Below are 16,240 nucleotides of genomic sequence, written 5' to 3'. Positions count from 1 at the left end.
CACCTGTTGTCAGTGAGAAAATGGCCGCCAAATTTTTTTGGGGTAAAATCCACACAAAATCTGTTTTTAAATGGACGTAAAAGGTGTTGACGAAAATAATATTTTTCAAAATTGCTTGACGAGTGTCTACCACGATGCCTCACATATCATTTTGGTTTGAATTTAAAAAAAAAAAAAATTTTATTCTTCAGTCAGTATGAATATTTTGTCAAGTACAGTTTATCTTTACATTCCCTAATTTCTATGACCGTACATCTTCATGCCAAACACGATGACCATTGTGATGTATTTGCTTATACACTTGAAATGTACCTTGCAATAAAAGTATATTTAATCTGACAAGCCTATTCTTATTCTCTAATGTATTCAAAATATTTGCGAGGAAAAAGGAAAACACACATACAAGACATTCATTCTTTATTGGAAAGCTACCTGTAAACAAGTGTAAACTTAAAAGAATGAGAGGTAACACATTTGTTTTGAACGAGAGGTAACACATTTGTTTTGATATCTATCGGTATTTTCATTAATTACTCTGTGACTTGTATTCTGAATGATTTGGAGAATGTGACTTGTGAATGTTTCAGGAATTGGGAACTTTACTTTCAAAAGAAAACTTTTCAATCTCATCGCTCTGCTCTTGCAATTTTTTTTAAAATCCCGGGCATCCTATTCATATAATAATCCAATTTCTCTATCAAATTTATAAGTCACTTAAGGCTCCATACATTAGTAGAGACAACTATAAAAATATAGGACAATAAAATGTGGCAAATAAACTGCTATAAACTTTATATAAATCATTTGCTATTTCGGCACATTTCTTCAAATTAGTCACAGCAATGTAAACATTGTTTGAGTTGTTTTTTTTCAAACATCTGAAACTTTTTTTTTGTACATTTCAAAATGTGTTCTTCAAACTTTGACAAATAGTCTGCCCAAGGGGTATCACAAGAAACGGAAACAAAACAAAGTTCAGGCTCATTTTCTTAACTCCGTCAAAGAAAAACACATGGACCATCATCCTTCAACAACCAGAAAGCAGGGATAGGCCTAGAAACAATGACTGCTCTATGTTTTGCAGTTTATTTGACATTATTACCATCTCTGGTTGCTATTAAATTAAAGACAATTTAATGTTGATTAATTTTGTACATTTATGCACTTTCTCTTTGAGGGAGGAGGTAACTTTAAGAACAAGGCCTTATGCAGGACTGAGTTAATTTCTCAACTTTCTTCACATGTTATATTTGTTGACCCTCAGTCTCCTTTGCTTTAACCCCTAAACAACTGTGGTGATAAAACCAGCCTTGCAGGTGTACAAAATAGATGTTTAAAAGACAGAATGGACAGACAACCGGGACAGCCTCAAAGTACAATATCAGATAACATTCTACCATCACAATCACACAATGGGTTACACTCTCTCAGGAGTAAAGTGCTGTCTTTACTGATGAAGGACTGTTTTTCCTGCTGGCAGCAGATCCAGACGGTGAGTGGGTAGGCACATTAGGCAAGTCTGAAAAAGATACCAGCACAATTGTATTTAAATTGTTGTTCATAACACAACATTTTCTTTGACAATAAGTAAAGAAAACCTGGGAAGATACTTGTGCTGTTGGGTTATTTAATGAGTTGACCATGGCAATATTTTGCTGGTGTTAAAAAAAAAACCTGTTACAGAACTCCGACTTTCTTATAGAATCACGTAAAAGTCTTTTTATGAAAAGGCAAAAATACATTGTATTATACATGTAAGAATAAGGAAAAAAGCGTCCTGGAAGATAAGAAGACACAAAGGACAGTAATTACTAGTGCAAGCTAAACCATTTGAAAACCCCTTTTAATGACATTAATAACATCTATTTTTTCAAATGTTCAAATATTTCCATAAATTGTGGAATGTTTGAGGGATCACAGAGATGATAGAACAAGATCTTTCATCCCCAATCATCTTAAATTTTTTATCCTAAGATAGAGAAATTATTACGAACGGTTTATCAAAGAGTATTTTTTTTTTTACTCAACCTCAAATCAAAATTAAATTATTCATTTTTGGAAATAAGCAATTTGACCGTCCATAGATGGTGTTTAGATGGTGTTACTTGTGTTAATCCAGTCGCCATGGAACATTTGCCCATTCGCCCATTCAATCAAACCACCTCGAGCTACCAAAAAGTATCAGAAATTTGTAGCAGTACAAGAGAATTTTTCTTACCCATGTCATCCACACATAGAGATGAGAGCTTGAGGGACAAACTATCATCATGAGGTAGAGAGATATCAACAATTTCATCTCTGTTTCCAGAGAGCAATTCCTGCAGTTCTTGTTCCAGATCCTCCTCAAGATCTCTCTGGTGGGCGGGGAAAGCCGCTTCCATGGCACTGGATATTTCCTCTTGATCTTCCAAAGCCTGCAAAACAAGAATGTTAGAGTTTGCAGTTTGAGTTCCATCTTGCTTCCTAAATAATACTATAAGAGGGGAGACCTCAGACATAAATATGTCTATGTCTGATAGGACCAAGAGATGTATGAGGAACCCTGGAGTCACAATAATGAACTGACTTTTGACTGTGAACTTGACAGATCACAACATAATTGGATATTTATTTACATTAAGGTCTATAAGCTAGATTTGATTAGTGAACCATATAAATATATTTTACCTGAAGAAACAAAATGGAACTAGATAAAAAGGGTACTTATTTTTACCGAGAAGACCCGAGAAGACCTGAAAAGACAGCCGAGAAGACACGAAAAGACACTAAATGACCCGAAAATACATACATGGTTTATTTAATTGTTTATTTATTTGTTGTTTATTTACTTGTCACAAACAGATAGACAATTATACCCCCTTTAAGCAAATGAAAGAAATGAGTGTCAGTGTAAGTGTTTGAAGTTTTTTAAGAGTAGGTCCACAAGGGATCAACATTATTTTTGTTTTTTCAGAAGTGGTGACGATCACACTGAGGATGATGAAAAGCGTGATGCAAAGTGGTTACAAAACTTTTTACTGCTTTCTGTCAATAGCCTATAGTCTTGAGAAGGCAACTGATACACATCATACGACTACAGTAATTAATACAGGTCTAGGTCACTCTACTGTAGGTCAAGGTGTGTGTGTGACAAATAAATAAACAATAAATAAATAAATCATATTTGTCTTTTTGGGTCATTTAGTGTCTTTTTGTGTCTTCTCGGCTGTCTTTTCCGGTCTTCTCGGGTCTTCTCGGTATAAATAAGTGCCGGATAAAAATATAAAACACAATAAGACACAGCTCTGATGCTTTAGCTACTGTAAACTGAGGTCCTTTTTCCATCAAACATTCAGAATTTTTGCCGACAAAATGACAGAGCATTGTTTTAAGAAATGAAATACATTCGCTCTCTTCTAATCTAAACTTACCTCTCCAACTTCATCCATGACTGCTTCTACCCTGTCAATGTTCAAATCTTTTTCAAGGGACTTCAAAGCAGCCACTCCAGTCTCACAAGCTGTAATTACCTGGAAAACAAGTTTCAATACAAAACTTCAAAAATCTTGTAAATCTCATCAAAATGTAGCTTACAGTAATAAATAATAACCACATCGAGGCAGGAATCACCTGGGGACAGAGGCATCGTTGAAAAAGAAGCATCAAGAGCAGTGCACACCAGAATGAACATCAACATCTTCAGTGTTGACATGACTGATCGAACCTAACTAAATATAAATTGTCCATCAAATTGTCCCAGAGCAGGCTTTTTCTTGGAATAAATCCTATATTACAAGGTGTTTAAAGAATTTGATTTTTCTACTACCTTCCTTGTAACGAGATGACGAAACTTTTATTATCTCCGTTTCTCCTGGTTAATGGGTTTTTGTTTGAATAACCATACTTTCCCCAAAAAATTTCGACCAAACGGGCCAAGCGGAATGATCCATCCATGAACTCTCTAGTCGCTTTCCTAAAGGATTATTAATTAATTGTCCTTAGTGCAAAAAAAATAATATATATATATATTCCAAAGGAAGAAAGAACACTGAACACAAATATATAAAATTTCCATTTGATTGTCAACACTATTCAGAAGAAAAATAGCAGGAAATGAGACACATAAAACAAAGAATTTTGAAATATAAACAGACCATAAACAAATATTTACCATTGCATTCGTCCTTGCTTCCTCAATTTTTATGACAATGTCTTGAAGCTTCATAATGCAGGCAGATTTTCTGTCAAGAACTTTCTGGGTGGCTTTCTTTTTTCGTAAACTGTATAATGCCTATTGGGATGATACAAGTGAAAGCATTGAAGCTATTGAAAACTTAAATATGTTGGTCATACAGTGCAGTGTAGAGCAATAGAAAAACATTGATAAGAACAATTTTGGAGGGAAAAGAGGAAGATGAAATGAAGTCTTTGCACTCAAATCAAACATGATTAATTCAGTGGTGTCGTAACAGAATTTTCCTATATAAATAGTCCCCATTAACAGCAACCTTTTCCTTTAAAAGCAACCTTTGTTGCCATAGATTATTGGACAAAGCTTCTTTTTGACATTTCAAAAACAGTGTGAACAATGAGACTGGCATATAATTTCAAGATGCATGCATCCTTCCTCTCTTTTATATCTCACACATCACCTACTCAGGCAAAAAATACACTACACTGAGTATGGGAGCTCAGTTCAGACCCTCTCACCAAGAGCCAACTTTCTTGAAATCTCCAGGCTGGGGGGTAAAAGTCTTGGCCACTGTGGCTACAATACCACCTTGCGATTGAGTCTTGACTCACTTGAAAGCTGATACAGCCTAGTTTGTCACTTTCCGATGTAACAAAATTACCATATCCCATGATTAGGACTCATGCCTGCGCATGCAGGCGCGTGCGTGCGTGTGAGTGTGTGATTGAAGCAGTGGGTAGGAGATCACCCCCCCCCCCCTATTGAAAATTCAGTTAGCAGCAACCTCCACCCAACAGCAACCATGGGTTGCTTCCCAAGGGGGTTGCTGTTATGCGGACACCATTGCATCAGGCTAGTAGGTGGACTTAAAGTAAAGGTATTCAAGATAGTGAAGTGAAAAGACGTCAAGACTGGGACCAGTGAGGAGACTCATAGAGATATTTATGGTAACACTTAATAACAAAGTCAATTAAGATGCCAAGTATAGACTGGTGAGGCAATGCACTGGAAAAGACGGATGCTACAACAAGAAAGCAGAATAATAACAAAAGCCTTTTCAAACCCAAAGTGAGGATAAAACAGTCTAGTCCCTGATCCATACATAAAAATATCTTTATTGACATCTAAACAAGCCTTCAGGAACCAAGAAATGTTTCCAGGTTCTATTCCCAGAAACTTTAAACAAAGCGAGTGAAAAGGCACAACACCATAAACTGAAAGTAATGACTGCATAAAGAGTTAGAAAAGTAAAAAATGGGTGGCTTTTTGTTTTCTTATCGCAAAACTTAAATACAATAGTCTCCGCGTAAGATCCCGGTGCTCGGGAGCAAGGAAAATGCGGGATCTTAGTTGACATACCAAAGGAAGAATCCACAGTGTCCATGTCTAGGTTCACGACCAGTAAAATGGCCTCTCTTTACTCTAAAATGAACTGATGTGACCCATGGATGGGTTTATGACTTCTAGCGAGCACAGAGTGGTCAGCCATGATGACCAATCAGTGGCATAAGACATGCCATTTTTATTTATTTTATTTTCCTATCAGGGATCTCAAGATCTACCCTTATCCAGTTGCTCCTCCCCTTTAACTGTCCAAAATTTAGACCTTTCCATCTCTGACTGAGTTCCTCCACCTTTGTCGTTACGCACCATTGTGTTGTGACCACACCAATTAACATAGTCTGTCTCGCAAATTCAGGAGTAGAGACAACTGAAACAATGGCCAGGGAAGAGTTCACAGTCCAATGTGATCCCGCCTGGAGTGAACTTGTAGGCCCTACCCCTCAGCATCTGATGTAAGTTTAAGCAGAGAGCTCAGATGTAAAAGCGATGGTTGGGGAAAATTAACGCATTGGTGATTTCACACCTCGGTGTGATCCTGTTGGTGATTTCACACCTCTGTGTGATGCTGTCAGGGGCAAACATTGCACCATTTCATTGAGATTTACAATAGACATGTGATCACATTCACAAGAGTGGCTCATCTGTGACGCAAATTTTCACACTAGGTTCATCTTTTGTGCCCACCTGTGTTTTTGGTCCGTAAATGATGATCTGAAATACGGGATCTTAGCCAAATGTAGACATTCGCAAAGGGATCTTAGGGCTGACTTTTGTATTCTTTAAACAGCGGGATCTTAAGCGAACTGGGACCATAAGCGGTGGGATCTAAAGTGGAGATTACAGTATCAGAACTGCTTTTCTTTTCTCTATCTCCTTCTTCATCTCTAAACAGCATAACCAAATGTAAAAATAATTGACAAACAAAAACTAAGATAAAAAATGTTACCAAAGTTTTTCTTCCTTGTTGGACATATGACCGGGCTTCCTCTGTAAAGCTGAGAAGTAAAAAAAAAAAAATAAAGTCTACAAACCTTGTAAAAATCAGAGAACACCAACAAAGTTTCTGGACACACAAATGATTTTTTTAAAACACTCATCCAAACACTATCGATGATTATACCACATGCCAGCATCATAATTAGACCAGCAGTACAAAACTTTCACAGCAGTATGTACTCTCTCAATTTCTTAATTTTCTGTTGCATTTCAGAGCAATTGCAGTAAACTTCTTGGTACAATAGTACATTAAAAAAGTTACAGACAAAGAGAAACTGAAAAATGAGAAAGACAAACATACCCATCAATCCTTGAAGATAACAGCTCGGCCTCTTCCTCCAGCTTTTTTTGTGTCACTGTTATCCTATAAAGGTTAATTTGGGGGAAAGTAAGATAATACAGATGAAAAGAAATCATACATACAAAGGCAGATAGTGCAACGATAATATCAACTGTTGACATGATTCAACTTCTTTTCAACCCAGCGATTTCAACTATGCACTTCCTCCTCCAAGTGAAAGACAGTCTTACATATCTTTCTGAGTAATCAATTTACAATGTACAAATTGTTTTGCCTTCTTATTGTATTTTCAACCCCATGCATACTTATAGAAACATGAAACTCTAATTATTATCACTATTCATTTACTGTTTATTTGTTGGTGTATACCATGCAATATAATTTAGTAAAAAACAAACATTATGACCAGCCAGTATGGCATTAGACTCAAATAGAAAATGTTTTCAGAATGGCATGACCACCAAAATTTTGGGGAGTGGACACATCAAAACATCAAAAAAAAGTAAGAGAATGAATAATCACTAGAAATGCTATCTATTTATTAGAAGCTGGTGAGGAACTATCACAATTCTAGCTAAATAAAAGCTAGAGGTACAATCTTCAGTAAGTCAAACTATAAAAGCATGTCTATAAACAGATATCTTCCCATACCAAAGCCCTAAGTTCCATTTTTCCACAACAACAAATATCAGCAATCACCTAAATAAAATAACTATTCCAATCTAGCACACCATGTGTACCAGTTTCTCATTACATTACAAGCATGTTCCTATATTTTCTGATCATTTACCCCTCTATACTGAGTACCTCTTGAAGACACATCATATGAATGCATGCATGAGCAATCAAATAAAAAAGAAAGTCATTGTGTTCACAGATCAATTAGGATAAAAGAAAAACTTGTTTTCAAATACTATACTTCAGTGTTAACATTCAGACATTAGTAAGGAATGATATCAAAGAGCAGATACTATATCAGAGATGCCAACCAGTACGATTTTACGTATTTTAGTACGATTTTTTTCCGAAAATACGCGAATACGACTTTCATGAAAAAGTACGCATCCTGGAATGCAAAAAATACGAGATTCAGCTTGGGCGAGTAAACCTAATTATCTCAAGTCCCATCTTTTGTCAAAATAGTATCAGTATCACGGAACTGGAATATTTGAAAACCAAGTCCGATAAGGTCAGTAAGTTCATATTTGCCGTCACGATTGTGATATTATATTCGTTCAGCTTTTCCCTGTCCCAGAGTACGTTTCACTTTCACGCGAACAGGCGGCTATGGCGCCAGGTGGAAGTGTATGTGACACCGAGGCTCCATCGGGAAAATCAAGATCTACTTTCGCTTTCGTTACCACAGAGAAGTTTGCCATCAGTAGTGTGACAACGCAACATTTGTGACATACAGGTTGTGAAGTGTAAACGCTGTGTTGCCATGCAAATAGAATTTAATCAATACTCGGACTCGTCTCTGTGCTATCACTTGTGGGAAAAAAAGAAAAGAAAATACAAGCGTCCTTCGTTTTTTAGATTGTCTGGCTCGTCATTGTGACCGGTCAATGAACCTGCACGCATTCACGCCATACATAAATGCGGCTTCGTGTGAGCAAAGACCGCTTTTGGTGAGAGTAACTGCAATGCAAAGTATAGGACTACGGAATAAGGGAGGGGATTATTGATTTTTAAAAAATAAGATACACTCGGTTAGGGGGGGGGGTAAGGCAACACCAGAGGACAAAAACTTGGAAGCAAATTTCTGAATTTTGATTAGAGCTCTCTGCAAAGTGCGCGTTGGTGCAGGCCGTGAGCGGAATGGGGCCATTCATACTTTGTAAGTCTGTGTTACTGAAATAAAGTGTTCACGTTTCATTGGATGCGTGATAGTAAATTATACCTACAGTGTATGTTGTAGCTTTCTGTTGAAGACAGGCAGATTTTCAGTGTCACTGCATCTTGCCCTCCCACAGTTGTTAGGCCTACAACTCTCACAGTGCATGGGTCTACTTGGACCATTCAAGTTATTGCTCTTCACTGAGTTTGAGCAATAATTTTAGTCTGTCAGTTCATAATATGAATCATGACACCCAGACTGGTTTTTGATAATCGAAATTCTTGTTCTAGGCCCTTCCGAACACTCAAAGCAGGATTAATTTTTGTTATATAATAATGAGAGGAAAATATTATAATAGACTGAAATACTTAAGTAAAACAAGACCCCAGTACGACACTGAACACTGACTTGTTGTTGACTGGATACATGTATATTGTACGCGTGTGTGCTCCCTTTTTTGAGCTGGCGAGCTAGTAAATTTTTTTTCAGGAAATATTGCTGGACACCCTGAACATTTTACTAGTTGGTCGGTCGGCCGAGGGGAATACACATTTTCCTCTGAAAATACACATTTTCATATTTCCCAATACTCATTTCGGTTTTCTGTGGTTGGCATCTCTGCTATATAAATCTTGTTCACTATTTTACTTCCCTGCTCTATACAAGTAATAACTTTGTGCGAGACATGAGCTATCAAAAAGAAGGAAAGTAATGAGAGAAATATCAACACAAAAGATTATACATGACATCTAACTTGATCCATTTTTTCACAGTGTAATGATACTGATACCAAATCTGTTGGGTTTTTTAAAATCAAGTCATTCACCTGTATATTTGGATATCTGTATCTTTAAAAGGTTCTGCAGTTGATTGTCCTCTTTTACAAAGTTTGACAACCTAAAGAACATAAAAAGCCAGGTGCATGATATAGAAACCACAGATATCATTTTAGAAATTGACAACAAATACATGTACTTGCTCTAGCTTATAATAATCAAATAATTTAAAAAACAGAGCCGCCCGATGATCAAGTTGCTCATTAGCTTTAGTGAAGGATGGTACTGTGCGACACAATAAAACTGTCTGGTGTGGTAAGGCACAGTATAATAAGGGACAATATATCATGATGGTACAGCATAAGGTCAATGCCTTTCAAAATTATCTGAAATCACTTAATAAATATTCTGCCAAGCTGAGGTCTGTGATTTATGAGCAAGAATAACGATAAAACTATTATACCACATTGTCAGTTTGCTTACAACAGTTCCGTCCTCTAAATCCTTGATCTGTACTCTTCCACTTTTCTTGAGATTTTGAAGAACAATGTTAAAGTCCTCATCCTGCGGGACTAGCGGAAGACATTCACCCCGAAAGGCAGCTAGTGTTGTGACACAATCTGTGACTTCATGTTGCATATTTCTGTGATGAAAATCAACCAGTTTATCACTGACTTTCTAGAGAAGAGAAGAAAAAAAAAGAAAACAAATCATATCAACATGCAAGATTAATTAAATGGATCCTATGAATTAGTTCCCAAGTTATTATCATTCTAACTAAACAATGACAAAGCTCATCTTAAGGCCGACCCTACTTTTCTTAATTGAAGGGTTCTGTGTATATGTAATCACTTTTTTGTTTAATTACCGTATAAAACACAACAAAGGCTTCATAGTTGATAAAAGCACATACATCGCAGGTCGAACAATCACATTAAAACATACATGTACAATTTCATAAAAATTGTGCACATGATATATTGCTCATTCACAAACAAACGTGTATATGAACCTGCACTCACATGCACAAATATGCATACACACAATGTGTTTTAATACACACAAAGACACACGTGTATGTTGAGAGCTCACTGAGTAAGTTCACGATGAAAAACTGCTACATTTGACCTCTAAGCAAATATAGCATAGAAAAACTGAAAAGAAATAAACCAAAATGTACTGACAACCTATTGTGATGAACATAGTTATTTTGATAAAAAAATTAGCCCATTGTGAAATGGTGTTGTCTGCCTAAGACACAGTTCTCCTTAAAATATGGAATTTTTACTGCAGATTTTGCAAGACAAAATTCATCTTAGATTCTGTTAGCTTCCGCATGAAATGACCACAGTTGGTGGTAAATTTGTTGCCAGCAACTTTCATACACTCCAGCATGTAGTCATGTGATCATATTCTGTGGCTCACATGTCACATATAAAAACAAAAGAGTACATATTTTTCAAGGGTTTAAAAAATCAATCATTACCTGAACAACCTCAGGCCATACATAAATATTGGAGTTCTTATTTGCTGATCCTAAGATACGGCTGACTCCCCATGACAAAGGTTGCTTGACAAGGCTGTTCAGCCCCCAGGAAAGCCATCCCTCCGTTCTGTTGTAGTCCTCTAAAAACTGTAATTTTCCTGACCTGAAATCAGAATCACACCAGATAAAAAAGTTTAAAATGAGCCTCATGAACAGGTATCAGAAAAAGAAATTCTAAGTGCAAAAATAATCTTTTCAAAGGTGTAGAGAAGAGCTGAAGGAAACAAGCAATTAAAGGTCAGTTACAGCCATCTGCTGGTGAAATTTCAAAAATCCATTGACTAAATAATAGTAAATATGTATATGGAGCAAAGATATATAGTCAGACGTCAAAGAATAAATTGAAGTTCATAATAATTATTATGATAAGCACATGGTAACCAAGCAAACATCCACTATCTTGGATAATTTCATCAAATTTTGAAAGCTATCTTCTCTCTTAGTTTTCATGCATTTGCTTTCATTGTTAGCAATTATAAAAACTGCAACACATATAATATAATGAACAAGTAACTCCAGGATCTTAATATTATAGTTATAAAAATAATTATGGACTGTGGAAATGGACAAATAGCAAAAAAATCTCAAAATTCCCAGCAAAAACGTTGACTGCCATTATCATTTTTATTATCGTCACAAAAACTCTATTTTAGTAAAGATTACCAATGGATGTACGTATAAAAAATGAAGCAAGAGTTCAGATGAAAAACAATTTAAAGTTGGAAAAATAAATATTTGAAAAAAAAGAAGAAAAATATAAAAAAACATGATACAAAACACAAATTATTTTTTAAAAACCCATTTTTAAACGACTTCTTATATCTGATCGAAACCGGGAACTTGAAACTTTAAGGGAAAAGGTTGTACGTTTCAAAAAAGGAGAAAAAAATTGCATAGTCAAACTGATTCAATTAAATGTGGGAAATTTTCACCCACAGACAGCCTTATACATGATAAAATCATTACAATATCTTCAGATTCCCCATGCAGTAGCGCACTGGCAAGTACAGATTTTCCTATTTCTACTTCAGATAAGACTGAAAAGGTAAGACAAGTGTGAGAACAGGTTATTGGGCTCCAATCAAATCCGGGCAATGAGAGAGTGAGAAAATGCCACTAGTGTCATCAAACTATAATACAAAAACTTTCATTAGTCATCTTTACAGCAGTGCAATAATAAGAACAGGTGCCTCCATGTCAAAAAAGCAAAAATAACAATTCACAAACCATATTAAATCTCAGTTTTAAAGTAGAAAATTTGTGAAAGTGAAAGTGAAAGCAAATGCAATTCAAAGAAAATGTAATTTGATCTCTATAAATATTTTAAAGTGTATTTTAAAGACACCCATCTCTATGATGTAAAAAGAAACTGTCAAACAAAAGAGCCAGGATTGAGATGAAAAAAAAAAAACAGAACAGAAATTTGTAAGCGTATAAGAATAAAGTATAAAAAGGGCACCCAGGACAGCCTGGAGGGGATCTAGAGTAAGCACCAAACAAACTTAACACTAAGACTAACACGCATGTCATTTCCTACATCGGAACATCATCATCGCCAACATAAATAATAATCCTCATGCTCACTATCACAATTACCATTACCGTCATCATCGCCAACAACATCATCATCATCAGCAGCATTATCATCATCATTATCATCATTACCGACTCAACAATTCCCCTTTCATATAACAATCTGCACCATTACTTTCTTTTTACGTAACCAACAAAAACCGGCACCAAAATCAGGACACGGGGAAAAAAAAAAAAAAAAAAGTATAAAAAGGGCTCAGACTGTGGCTATACAGTAGTCTCCGCCTAAGATCCCACCGCTTACGGTCCCAGTTCGCTTAAGATCCCGCTGTTTTAAGAAAACAGAATTTTTACTACACAAAAGTCACCCCTAAGATCCCGCTCTGATTCACTCTGAAGGTCTATATATTCAGCTAAGATCCCGCATTTCAGATCATAATTTGAGGAACAAAAACCCGGGCGGGACAGCCGATCAAACAAGAGTGAAAAGTTGAGATCAATAAACTGTCCGTCTCGTCAAAGATCAGCCACTATCGTGAATGTGATCACATACACGTTGTAAAACTCGATGAAGCGATACTATGTTTGCCCCAGACCGGATCAGACCGGGGTGTGAACTGACCGACACGTTTGTTTTCCCCACACATCACACTCACACCTGAGCTCTCCCTCTAAACTTACATCACTCGCTTGGTGGGTAGGGCCTACACGTTCGCTCCAGGCGGGATCACATTGAACTGTGTACTCTTCCCTGACCATTGCAGAAGTTGTCTCTACTCCCGAATTTGCGAGACAGACTGAATATTAATTGGTGTGTTCACAACGTAATGGCGTGTAACGACAAAGGCGGTTTGGGGGGGGGGGGGCTCGGTCAGAGATGGAAAGCTATAAATTTTTGACAGGTAAGGGGGAGGGGCAACTGGATACGCGTAGATCTTGAGACTCATGATAGGATAAAAAGTGAAAATGGCACGCCTCATCCCACTATGCACCGTGATAGGTCACCAAGGTTAACCTCTCTTTGCTCGCCATACGTCATAAACCACCAAGCGGTCATGTCAGTTCATTTTAGAGGGAGGGAGACCATTGTACCTATTGTGAGCCTTAACATGGGTCACCATAGATTCTTCCCTGGGTTCGTCGGTTAAGATCCCGGTTCGCCTAAGATCCCGCATTTCCTTGCTCCCGAGCACCGGGATCTTAGGCGGAGACTACTGTATTATCTTCCAAGAAGGAATAAATTTTGTGAACAACAGTACAACACTCTGCTTTTAACTCTTTCAGGACGTAGTTTTTTTGGGGTCCAGACATAATTAACCTGCGGCTTGCTTTGGCTATGCAGGTGATGTACAAAATAACTTCATAGAAGCATACCATCACCCCAAACGCAACATATGATATTTCAAATTGAAAGAAATTGAATGAGGAAAACATCCCAATATAAATCAAGGATTAATTTTGAACATAAGCTCATGCATTAGAAGGGTTAGAAATGGCGATGACGATGAGAAAAATAAATTTTTACGGAAGCAATTACATTCACCAAACATGTCAAAGCAAATCAGCATAGCTATCTTATACAGGCCAAGAGCATTATAATCCATAAATTTCTGAATGCGCAGCTTTTTATTTGAAAGCAAATATTCGAATTTTTGATTGAGTGATATTTAGACTGAGTCCGGTTACATCGTTTTATTGATGCAAGACCGCAAGAGCCAATTCACCCGTTTTCCCCCAAACCCACGCTTTGACAAAGTGAAACTAGATGATTTTGTTTCCTAAATCCTTTCCGAGTTTTTCAATAACAATAAATGATGGATCATGTTAAAACTAAACAATAATGAGGCACCCTATCACAGCCGATATATCGGCGATACATCCGCAAGGGGTGTGGACTCGCGCCGATATATCGGCGATACATCCGCAAGGGGTGTGGACTCGCGCCGATATATCAGCGATACGCCCGGAAAGAGTTAAAAAAGCACACTAAATCACTCACAATAGCCACAGTGACAGGCTAGAAATTAGATAAAAAGAACTAGATCTAAATGTCACATACACACATATTTTAAGTTCAAGTCAAAGGAAGCATGAACACTTCTATCACACTGTCAGATTGTCTGACAGAAGTTCACCTTTTCAGCTCCTCGATGACTGTTTTGAGGCACTTGGGTGTCATGCCTTTTCTCTCAAACAAAGCTGGTAAAGTATTGCTATCAAAAGAAATTATGTCTCTTTCTAATGCAGTACTTAATAAAAGCGCTGCCCAGAATTCCATCTTTCTGCTCCATGATCGAGGGTTCACTGATTTGTCACGAAAGGGTGAATACAAGACAGCAGCTTGTTGGTCATCTTGCAATTCTACTGGTAGATTTAGAGCAGAAGTCTGGCATAAAACATGGTCTCTGGCACCTTTGTCACTAGCCTGCTGATGAGTCCGAGGCCCATCAGACGATGCCATTACTGGCACTTTATATTCAAGTGTTGTAGTACTTAAAGTTAGTATTGTTTCCCACACATAGGCCTAATAATACTAGTAATTAGGATCTAGATCTAGATATATAGATCTAGATAACTTTAATAAAATGTTAAAAGAGAATCGTCTAGCCTCTGGCTAAGTTCTAATCTATAAAATAAAAGAAGATCCACTTCTTGAACTTCTTCGTCTTCGGCGATAACTTTAGAATAGATTCAATCTTTGGGTAACTCTGCTTCTATCAATTCAGTATCGGGATGTTTGGGATCAAAACAAATTGATAGAACAGCTACAGATAAACATTTAAACAAAAGCAATAAGTGGACAAAACAGTCTTCTCTTCAGTCTTCCGTGTGACTTCGGACTTCAGAGACTTGTTTTTGTTGTGATCACTGCACTCTGCACTTTGCATTCAACCACAGAATTCTACACTTAGTGTAGAATTCTGTGCATTCAACTTCTGAGCTCTTCATTTCAGGAACCATAAAAAGAAAGTCACCACGCTTAATCCATCTTTTATTTTAAAGAACCAAAGCTCTTCTTTGAACGTGTTCAGGAAGATTCGCACTGTTAATTACGTGCATTTTTTCTTTTCTCGTCTTGGAACCCTACACTCATAGCAGTTTATGGAAAATAATCCTATTTGAACTGCTACCCATTTAGTATATAGATTGGTATAAGGTCTCCCCCAGGTACATGGTAAATTTTACTTTCACTCCTGCTCACAGATCCACTGCTTTTGGGGGGTCCCAGTCACACATATGGCCACTAAAAAAAACCTGTTGCAAATCACTTATTTTCAAGAAAATCTCAAACCTCAATGTAAAACACCTAATTATGCAGAAAATTAGGGGAGCATGTCCCTCTGAAACCCCACACATTGGTCCATTGTGTGAAATGTACTATCGGTACCCAATTAGGTTTACATAATATTATGTTATGTATTTTTAATAAAAGCCAGCAAATAGTCAGACCTGCCGGAAACCTGTGTAAAACAAAAACCTGTCTTAAAGGAATCTCCCCGCTCCCCCTTTGATATATTCCTTTTTAAATACCTGTATAAAACAAAAACCTGTCCAACGAGGAGACAGAAAGAAAAATCCGCTCCTTTTCTGACTGTGTAAGACGGAAAATGCTTTGCCCGCTCAGCCCTGATTTGAAACAAAACTCGTAAGTTTGGTTCAGCCGATTCCAAATTTAATGCCATGCCGCCGGGTGAGGAAGGGGAGCAGAGGTGCAATTTGGAGGTAGATGTTACCC

The 16,240-nt window shown here is 37.0% G+C and overlaps 1 protein-coding gene across 2 annotated transcripts; it reads right to left on the bottom strand.

Annotated features, from left to right (window-relative positions):
* Window positions 1-400: 400 nt before the first annotated feature.
* LOC101860395 (charged multivesicular body protein 7) lies at window positions 401-15,391 on the bottom strand. Of its 2 annotated transcripts, none has more exons than XM_005094242.2 (10): window positions 14,640-15,391; window positions 10,912-11,074; window positions 9,909-10,103; window positions 9,476-9,546; window positions 6,813-6,875; window positions 6,462-6,510; window positions 4,151-4,270; window positions 3,411-3,509; window positions 2,219-2,414; window positions 401-1,519 (listed from the first exon to the last, which is right to left on the bottom strand). In XM_005094242.2, the coding sequence occupies exons 1-10, from the start codon at window positions 14,963-14,965 to the stop codon at window positions 1,428-1,430; spliced, it is 1,374 nt and encodes a 457-aa protein (XP_005094299.1). In that variant the 5' UTR covers window positions 14,966-15,391; the 3' UTR covers window positions 401-1,427. The 2 variants fall into 2 exon arrangements, with proteins under 2 accessions (XP_005094299.1, XP_035824616.1); XM_035968723.1 differs by lacking the exon at window positions 14,640-15,391 and adding an exon at window positions 12,199-12,232 and having other exon boundaries at window positions 9,909-10,068.
* Between the last annotated feature and the right edge of the window lie 849 nt (window positions 15,392-16,240).

Source organism: Aplysia californica, unplaced genomic scaffold, assembly GCF_000002075.1.
Source record: "Aplysia californica isolate F4 #8 unplaced genomic scaffold, AplCal3.0 scaffold00078, whole genome shotgun sequence".
Classification (NCBI taxonomy): Eukaryota; Metazoa; Mollusca; class Gastropoda; order Aplysiida; family Aplysiidae; genus Aplysia; species Aplysia californica.
This window is presented reverse-complemented; position numbering and strand designations above follow the sequence as displayed.

Coding starts and splice junctions, on each gene's coding strand:
- LOC101860395 (XM_005094242.2), bottom strand. CDS start 14,965: ATGGCATCGTCTGATGGGCCTCGGACTCATCAGCAGGCTAGTGACAAA. Junction 3,510..4,150: donor AAGCAAGGACGAATGCAATG/GTAAATATTTGT, acceptor CTTGTTTTCCAG/GTAATTACAGCTTGTGAGAC. Junction 1,520..2,218: donor TCTATGTGTGGATGACATGG/GTAAGAAAAATT, acceptor TATCTTTTTCAG/ACTTGCCTAATGTGCCTACC.